Source organism: Paramisgurnus dabryanus, chromosome 23 (genome assembly GCF_030506205.2).
Source record: "Paramisgurnus dabryanus chromosome 23, PD_genome_1.1, whole genome shotgun sequence".
Taxonomy (NCBI): domain Eukaryota; kingdom Metazoa; phylum Chordata; class Actinopteri; order Cypriniformes; family Cobitidae; genus Paramisgurnus; species Paramisgurnus dabryanus.
In genome coordinates this window covers 11,201,292-11,211,045 of record NC_133359.1, presented here as the reverse complement: position 1 = coordinate 11,211,045, position 9,754 = coordinate 11,201,292, and the positions used below count along the sequence as shown (strand labels likewise).

General features: G+C 43.8%; 1 protein-coding gene across 2 annotated transcripts in view; it reads right to left on the bottom strand.

Annotated features, from left to right (window-relative positions):
- Positions 1 to 3,357: 3,357 nt before the first annotated feature.
- LOC135781434 (carbohydrate sulfotransferase 8) overlaps positions 3,358 to 9,754 on the bottom strand; it is a 75,338-nt gene continuing 68,941 nt past the window's right edge. For both annotated transcript variants that reach the window (XM_065291914.1, XM_065291915.1), the window contains 2 exons: positions 5,794 to 5,834; positions 3,358 to 5,069 (listed from right to left, as the gene is read on the bottom strand). In XM_065291914.1, the coding sequence (XP_065147986.1) occupies positions 3,990 to 5,069; positions 5,794 to 5,834 (1,121 nt within the window). In that variant the 3' untranslated portion in view covers positions 3,358 to 3,989. The remainder of the gene's footprint in view (positions 5,070 to 5,793; positions 5,835 to 9,754) is intronic.

The following is a 9,754-nucleotide window of genomic DNA, read 5'->3' as shown; positions in this document are numbered from 1 at the left end:
ATAGGCTAATTCTTTGCATATACCCTGATCAAAATAGCCCATATTCTCGAGTAAAAACGTGGCAAATCTACTTGTACACATACGTTGCAAACTATTTGGACTTAACAACCAATTTTCCCTTCCCCTTTGGCTGAAATTAGTTTTCCACATCAGACGAACAGCAGGAAGACAAGATATTTTGGTTCAATTAAACGAAGAAGCCCGCAGTTACTTCAATTACTTGACGCTGGAGGAAGATGTAAATTTAAAGATTTAAATAGCTTAGACTGTTGCCTCGAGCGTCTCCACTTAATTTCCTTAATTTACAGGGGTTGTGAAAGAGAGACGAGAGAAGAAATGGTTATCCCAGTCATGTGCATCATGTCAACAAACTATACATATATAAGTAACATTTGCTATTTGAAGTCACATGAAAGCCTGAAAAACTAGATTAAACTTTCTAAATTTACATTATCTAAATTCTTAATGATGCCTTTATTGCCCTTACTATTATAATAATTACTATTAGGAGTATTTTAATAAGTGTTAATTACAATTACATTACATTAAATTATGTATGCATGTTAATATATAATAATTATGCATTATTAGAATATATAATAATATAATATATATAGGAGGAGACGTCAGATGCATTTTGCTATTAGAGACAACTGCCTATGTGAAAATTGATTAATTAGTATTAAATAAATATAAACAGGCCGGTTTATATTAATATTTCCAAAGGTGTTTTCCTATGGGGACTGCCTCCCATTGACTTCAGCGCCATCTGCTGCACATAACCAAAATCGACCATCAAACCATTGGATCTCAACTTTCTAACTTAAAGTTACTGTCCAGTGATTTGTGACTCAGTAAGTAATTTTTAAGATTTACTGTTTTCTACATAAAATCATCCTACATAAAGTAAAATATATCCTTGATATGTTTAATACTGACTGAGTGAGGTCATGGCAAAGATTGAAATCAATGTGAAATCAATGACTGAATCAAACTTTTATGCTCCTAATCTCATATATAGATTATACTTTCGCCTTTATTTCACAGAAAAGTTCACATATGATGCCCCCACTCACAATTTCTCCCTAATAACATTTTCAAGCACTTGGCATAACTAGAAAGGATGCATATTTGTTAAAAAACTCTCCTTTTTCTTATTTTAATGCTAGTTTTGTCATATTTTAAGTCATCTTAAGGCCCTGGATGAAAAAACACTGATCTAAACATTCAGTTCTTCACCTTTTTATGTTAAGCAACTTTGAACATTTTCTGATGCTGTTGCATTTCGTCTACACTTGTAATGAGATTTTCCCGAGTCTTTTTGTAATAACTTAATTTCTAAAAGTTAGTTCAGAGCTCGCTCTGTGCCTTCAGGTTCATCTACATCGAAACCCAATCACACAGGGACTAATTTCCCCCCGCTTCTCCGCCCCCCCAATCTGTTTTAAATATGATTTTGTTGCTACAGAAAGAAAAATGAAAATTTTCTTTGTTCTGTCTTGCACGTGACAAATGGCAGCTGATTTGATGTGCCCTTTGAGTCTGTAGATGGTGTAGAGAACAGGATGTCAAGGCCCCGGGGCCCTGTGAGATAAGGCGGGGGTAACGAGGGGGTGGGGCTAAAAAAGCCGCAGTTGCTCCAGGCGGGAGAGGACTTATTGGAGTGGGAGGACAAGATGTAAAGATCAACGCCGGTTTTGACTGCTGTAAGGAGCATTTGAGCTTTTGTTTGCAATGCTTGAGTGAAGTACCAGAAAAAGAACTAAATCTATAAATAAAACCTTACCTGTTAGAAGCTGTCTTATCAAACAACTGATAAATTGTGGCTAAACAGCAGTGCAGTCGTTCTGTAAATATGGACAGGAATGCAAATTTTGTACTTTGGATGGGCCGGAATATTCCAACTTCATGGAATCAGGAGAATTTGCCTGTATATCAAACAAAATAATTGTGGCACAATCAACTGTAGGTGTATACTCCAAAAAATGCTGGGTTATTTTCAATCCAGCATTAGGTCAAAAAGGGACGAGCCCAGCTGTTGGGTTAAATTAATGCAATAGTAACACAGCATTTTTAGAGTGTAGATTCACATATAGCTGAATATGACTGACATTGTATGACCCTGTCTGTGAAATCCAGGTTAAAGTCTCATAATCTTTATATGAGATTAGGAGCATCAAAGTTCGATTTCAATAACTGATGTGACCTTGCTCAGTCAATGTTAAAGATATCAAGATTATAAATTTTTACAGAATGTTCTTTACATTACATAAGATGATTTTAGGTAGAAAACAGTTAATCACTAAGAATGAATTAAGATGGGTTTTTACAGGCAGAGTCACATATAATAATGATCATATCTTTATTAAAGATGACATATCATGAAAATCTGACTTTTTTCATGTTTACGTGCTATTACTGGGTCCCCAGTGCTTCTATCAACCTAGAAAATTTGAAAAAGACCAACCCGGTAACTTAGCTTTGGTAAACCATTCTTTGCAAGCATGTGAAAAAATAGGTCATTGAAATTTGGCTCCCCTTGTGATGTCAGAAGGGGGATACTACCGCCCCTTAATCTACGGTCGCCGTGTTTTCACCAAGTAAGATGTGATCCTGGATCACCCACTGGTGTGTATGCCATAAGAGAAGTTGATAAAATACTAGAAATAAAAAATAATAAATTGGCACGTAAAAATCTGTAAATTATACTAATTATTTAATAATAAATGGTAAAAAAATTATTTTGTGATACGCCATCAGTTGTGGTCTTGACCGGTCTTGAAATAAAATCCTCCTCATCTGAGACCGAGACGAGACCAAGACCTTTAACAAGTGGTTTGGAGACCGGTCTCGAGACCAAGACCGATCTTGAATACTACAACACCCCAAAAAAAGCAACCCAAAAAAGCACATTTTTGTTTAAACCTCCAAATATGTACACTGGGGACACCAAAGATTTATGTGACATCTTAAAAAAATCTTGTTAAAAGTCCCCTTTAAGGAATGCATTTGTAACTTTTAGAAGGAACTCTTCACAGAAATGCAATATATTATACATAACTATACTATCAGTGGTGTACAAAGTCCTTACAAAATGAACTGTATTATTTTATTACCTTATAATGAGTTGTTTTTATTGACATACATATCACCTTAGATGGAAGTCGCCATGTGTACCTGCTCTACAGAATGTGTTTCATCACTCCATTGTCTACTGTAGCTTCTCTATGCATCTCAAAATGGAGGGTGAGTGGTGGACTGAGCCGTTGGTTGCAATTCACAATCTCACCGCTAGATGCCGCTAACAATCTACACACAGCACCTTTAAAATGCAAAAACACAGAGATGCCAGCAAACTAACATTAAAAGATGCCGCTAACATTTATTGATACACAGAAAAAATCTACTGAAGGTGAAACTTGTTGATATGAGAAATGTGTAAGTACGGAGAAAGGTAAGGCAAAATGTGTATCAGGTCACGCTGTGAGAGACAACACGCTATATTGTTCTTATACATTCACAACTATATAAATTTCATCATAAATGTACCAATATGGACCAAACAGTTTGTTATAAAATAACTGCATGTAATATAGACTAAATTGACACTTGTGTGTGAAAAATGTTGCATTGTAGTAAATAACATCACAAACTTGCTTTGTTTTTAGTAAAACGACACTCTTGGTACGTCCTATTCATCCTAAGCAGTCTGAAAAAAACATGACACCTACACTAAGCTACACTCATTACATAAAATGCACAAAGCATTTTCGAGGGTTTGCTTACTGAATATAAGATTTAATATGTTTTGTTAATAAGATAAAAGCAAGGACCAGCCTGCAGTCACTGAGATAAATACAGTGCGATTTCACATTTGTAAATAAATAAACAACAACGTTTAAAGTAATAACTTCACTTAGACAAAATGTGCACAACAGGCCAACAGCAAGTTTATAAGTTTTTGTAATATAACTACTGTATAAAAAGGCTTAGTACAAATCATCAAACGGTTTGGAGTAGTTAAACATCAAATAATCCATGTAGTAAAAGTCGTACGCTCGCTGTCTTTCCGTCACGTTTAACTGTGCAAAGTATCTCCTCGTAATGTCCGAGGACGTTCTTTCTGCGTTAGGGTTTCTATCTTTAAAACTAGGGAATGTTAAATTGGACGGCGCTCCAATGCTCCTCAAGAGGAAATTGGCTTCTTCTTCCAGAGTCTCAAATTTCCCAATAAAATCGTAATCCAGCAGGCAGGGACTGCAGAGCTGGCCTACAGGCTCCCAGTGGATGTCCATGCCGACCGGCCGATGCACGTCTAACAAATACTGGATGAACTCCTTGAAGGTCACGCCTGCTCCCGTGCGTAAAGCTTGCTGGGTTGCATTGCTGCGGTACCTGGAGATGATAGGCTTCCCAAACACCGGATGATAGTAAGAGTTGGGACTCTCAAATTTATCCCGAAAAGCAGACACCAGCCTCTCGAAAGGCTCCCTCAGGAATACGACTTTGGTGTAGGTCTTTAATCGGTGGACGATGTCTTTGTGATCGAAGGAGTCCAGCCGTTTAAGATGATTCCCGTAATGCACCTCATCGTGTTGGATCTCGCCCGCTGAGGATGTGAGACCCTGGAGGACCATAAGCACCCGCTTCCAGTTGGAGCAGCCTGCCTTTGGCACCTCACAGTAGAGGAGTTTGTGAGTGTCCTCCACGAATACACGTGACACGTGTGTACGGGTTACGGTCTGCTTGGTGGCCCCACTCGTGTATTTGGCGCAGACCTCCCTCATAAGCCTCTGACGCACCTGCTGTACCCGAGTGAGTCGATCTGTGTTATCCCTGGTCTGGCCAGGGGGATCAGTGTTGAGCGGTTGGACAAGCGGACCGCTCTTGAGGAGTTTGCGGTGACTTTTTGTGACTTGGGCAGCGGTGATGTCTTTGGGGTTGATTAGAGAGGCACGCCGGGCCCACGGGAAGACTGGAAGTTGTACCGGGTGGGCGGGACTTGGGAAGTTGTCCTCTGTTGGATATGAGGACTGTCTGTCATTGTCAAGACAATGAGAACATTGTTCCTATAAATGAAAAAGAATAAAGAGATTATTAGCAAAAATACAGGGATGGGGTTTTAAAAAAAATACACTTGATATGTTTTGATTTTGAGAGGACAAAAGACAATAGGGATTTTTAAGGAATAGGAAATTGTTGTCTCTCTAATGCCAACCACCAAGTGGTGCCAGTGCACAAAAATTCAGCACAACCTCTCAGCTCCTGTTATTAAAAAATAATAGAAATATTGTATCATGTCCAGTCAAACAGAGGCTGAACAAGTTGATTTGAAATGCAAATTTATAAATGAAATTTGCACATTTATTAAACAAGATTTTTGTACAACAAACTATACTACTAGACTGAAACTGCTTACATGAGAGACAAACTATAAGTAGCTATAATGTAACCTTGTCTTTGAAGTCCAGGCTGAAGTCTCATAATGTAATGATGAGATTTGGAGGATCAAAGCTTGATTTCAATCTTGATCTTCTCAGTCAATTTTAAAATATCAAGTTTATATTTTCACAGAATGTTCTTTAAAAAAATTGCTGGGTTTTTGCACACTAATGTTCTTCAACTCCCATCTTTCCAAAGTCACCTGGGTCTACCTTTCGGTACTCCCTCGGGTACAAAAACGTGAACGCATGAAGCGCCCTTCACCGTAACAACTTGTGCAAAGCAATGTAAAACAAGTTTAGTCCGAAGTATAAACTAGCGATTTGTCAAACGGGACACAAATAAGCTTACCTTTCTCCCAGACTGTAGGTGAGCGAATATGACCTGTGCACCTGAGGAGAAAGAAAGAAACAGAACATCAGCATGACATTTCGGGTTCATCCATTTTTTACAACCCGTGTACCATGAAAGTGAACTTTTGGGTTCAATACTTTCTTCAAAGCTGCTTGTAGTCAAAGCACAACCAATGGAAACTGCATTACGTGTGCATTGAAATAAAGGAGCATATGGCTTAGTACAGGGGTGTCCTTGTCCTTGTTTTGCTCATCATTCATGGACCAAATGAAGAGAAAGGGCGGGTGAGCATGCGGGCAAGGGTAGGGTCGACTCCCGCAGTGGACTGCTAATGTTTAAATAGAGTACCACTGCTTGCGGTAGCTCCAGATGGTCTCTCGGTAGCCTGACAAACATCATTGTGACATCAAAGGTTATTGTGTTAGAGGTGCACTTCAAAATAACATTTTCATTAGTATTCACTATTGTGCCTTGTTAACTTTAATTAGCTATAAAGGTGCATTATGTAACTTTTAGAAGGATCTCTTGACAGAAATGCAATATGATATACATAGCTATATTATTAGATTTATATGAAAACCTTATATAATGAACTGTTATGTTTTTAATACCTTATTTATTACCTTTTTTTAGTCATCGTCATGTTTCTACAATAGCCCTAAATGGACAAAAAGTTCGATTTAGTTTAGTCAATTTGTGTCTCAGATGATATCCAGTGGTGGCTACCGTAGCTTCACTATGCATTTCGAAGTGAGCTGTGGACTTATTGCAATTCGCAATCTCACCACTAGATGCTGCTAAAATCTACACACTGGACCTTTAAAGGGACACACCACTTTAAAAAAAATAAAAATGCAAATTTTCCAGCTCTCCTAGAGTTAAACATTTGATTCTTACCGTTATGGAATCAATTCAGCTGATCTACGGGTCTGGCACTAACACTTTTAGCATAGCTTAGCACAATCCATAGATTCTGATTAGACCATTAGCATCACGGCTAAAAAAAAAACGAGTTTCGATATTTATCCTATTTAAAACTTGACTCTTCTGTAGTAACATCGTGTTCCCTTTCAGTCGGTCACTACGACGTCACGTCGTGACCGACGAATTGGGAACTCGCTTAGAGAGACCAATCTGCTTCGAATACTACTAAAACGCCAATGAACTTGGCATTGAGATATTTGCATAATGCTGGCGCCGCCCCGCCAGGTGCGTATATAAGCAGCAGGTGCAAATAAGGAAATTAGCTTTTTATCGCTTCGAAAGCCGGCAGTATCTGCTACTGAGAAGCTACTCTACTCTGGTGGGATTCGATTGCTGAAGTTGGTTGGACTAGCAGTACCACAGCGGACGCTTCGCTTAATTCCACGACTCTACATCTTTATTTTGTTTTGAGTTTAGTGTGTGCGTTGCCTTCCTGTGCGCTCATCAACTAAGCATCTGAGTGAATTTCCCTAAAAGAGTGATACGAGAGAGCTTTGTGCCTTGTTAAAGGCAGCCACTCTCTCGTATATCCAGACATCAGCGTCCTTTTCAGGATGGCTTTTCGTCCGTGCGATCTTGGGTGCGGCAAATACATGGGTCCGAAGGACGGTCACGAGCGTTGTCTTTCGTGTTTGGGCATCGAGCACGCAGAGGCAGCGTTCGCTGGGGGTAAGTGTTCTCACTGCGAGAACATGTCCCTTGTGGATTTGCGCAGACGGTTGTCTTTCCTCCGGGAAAAACGCAACCCTCGTCATGCGAGTGCTGAACGCCGCCACGGTGCGGCTGTGAAGCTCTCTAAGGACGACCTGCGCATCACTGTGCTGAGCCGAGCGGGGGATTCGTCCTCAGGCTCTCAGCCTCCTCATCCACAGCCGGTTGATGTGCCGATGGAGACTTCAGCGTCGTGTTCTACGATGTCTCTAGAATCCATCGTGCCGCCCTCCGGGTCCACCGACGCCGCAGCATCCGAGGGTGGGCCTCCTCCCCCTGACGTGGACCCCGACGCCCTTCCTCCCTCTGGTCGGGTTGGGACGCCGGAGTTCGATCCAGAGATGGTGGCCGTGCTCGCTCGAGCGGCGGAGACCGTAGGGTTAGAGTGGGTTCCCCCCCCCTCAGCCCGAACCGTCCCGCCTGGATGATTGGTTCTTTGGAGCTGCCCGGGTTTCACAACCCTCTCCACCGGTGCCTTTCTTCCCCGAGGTGCACGAGGAGCTGACTAGAACCTGGAAGTCGCCGTTTTCCACGAGATTACGGCCGTTTCAGCCCTCCCCCCTCACCTCCCTCACCAGCGGAGCCGCTAAGGGTTATACGGGGATCCCTCCCGTGGAGCGTGCTGTCGCGATGCAGCTGTGTCCGGCACACGCTCCCTCTTGGAAGGACCGCCCAACCCTCCCCTCTCGTGCCTGCAGACAGTCCTCCGGTTTAACGGGTGCTGCCCACCAGGCATGTGGAGAGGCGGCCTCAGCCCTGCACGCAATGGCGTTGCTGCAGGTTCACCAAGCCAAAGCCTTGAGGGATGTGCACGAGGGAGGACACGACTCGCCTGTCCTTTCGGAGCTCCGGGCTGCCACTGACCTGGCTCTTCGCGCTACGAAGGTGACAGCGCAGGCGATTGGTCGTGCCATGTCCACGATGGTGGTCCAGGAACGCCACTTATGGCTATGTCTGGCTGACATGTCGGATGCGGAGAAGAACAAGTTCTTGGACGCTCCAGTGTCGCAGGCTGGCCTCTTCGGTGAGTCGGTGGAGTCTTTTGCCCAGCAGTTCTCCGCCGCCCAGAAGCAGACAGAGGCGATCGCACAGATCATGCCCCGGCGCAAGCGACCTGCATCTCGCCCTCCAGCGCCGGCGGGCCCGTCTGCTCCTCGCCGAGGGCGCCCTGCGGCGGCTGCCTCCGCCCCCCCCACTAGAACATCTTCCAGTTCTTCTCAGCCGGCACCCACAAAACCACAAAAAGAGTGCATTCCTATTCCTTCTCCAGGTCTTCAGAGGATCGAGAGAGATGTGAGCGGGCATTCACATGCTCTTCCTCCCTCTCCTCTATCGCCAGCGGGTGTTCTGAGGAGTTCCAGCTCTCCGCTGAGGAGACGGGACCACCAGCACCCTCCTCGGAGTCTGTGCTCTCCGCTGAGGAGACCAGACGACCGTCACCCTCAGCGGGCTCAGGTCAGTGTCACACACACACATACTGTAGATACTTATGCTGTCCCAGCAGACGTACCGGCAGTACCACCTGTCCCGCTCAGCCGCCCCACCGCGGGTACCCCGACAGTGCCGTTAATTCCCCTCGTACGGTCCCTGGGGGCGTGGCTTCAGCTTCCCAGCCCGTCTCGTTGGGTTTTACGCACTGTTCGCCTCGGTTACGAAATTCAATTCATCCGGCACACACCCAAATTCTCGGGCATTCGTTTCACCACGGTGAAAGCATCCGATGCACACGTACTGCGTGCAGAGGTCGAAGTCCTGCTGGCGAAGGACGCGATCGAGCCGGTCCCTCCAACCGAGATGAGATCGGGCTTCTACAGCCCGTATTTTATAGTACCCAAAAAAGGCGGTGGGTTGCGACCGATCTTGGATTTGCGCGTTCTGAACAAATCTCTGCAGAAGAGGTCCTTCAGGATGATAACACCGAAGCAAATATTCAATTCAATTCGCCCCCAAGATTGGTTTGCGGCAATAGACCTGAAAGACGCGTACTTTCATGTGTCCATAATCCCTCGTCACAGACCGTTTCTCCGGTTTGCATTCGAGGGACGGGCATACCAGTACAAAGTTTTACCGTTCGGGCTATCCCTCTCTCCCCGTGTGTTCACGAAAGTAGTGGAGGCGGCGTTAAAACCCCTCAGAGAGAGCGGCGTTCGCATATTGGCTTACCTCGACGATTGGCTTATAATAGCGCATTCTCGACGGACGCTGTGCGAGCACAGAGATTTAACGCTTCGGCATCTCGCCCGTTTGGGTCTTCGGGTCAACT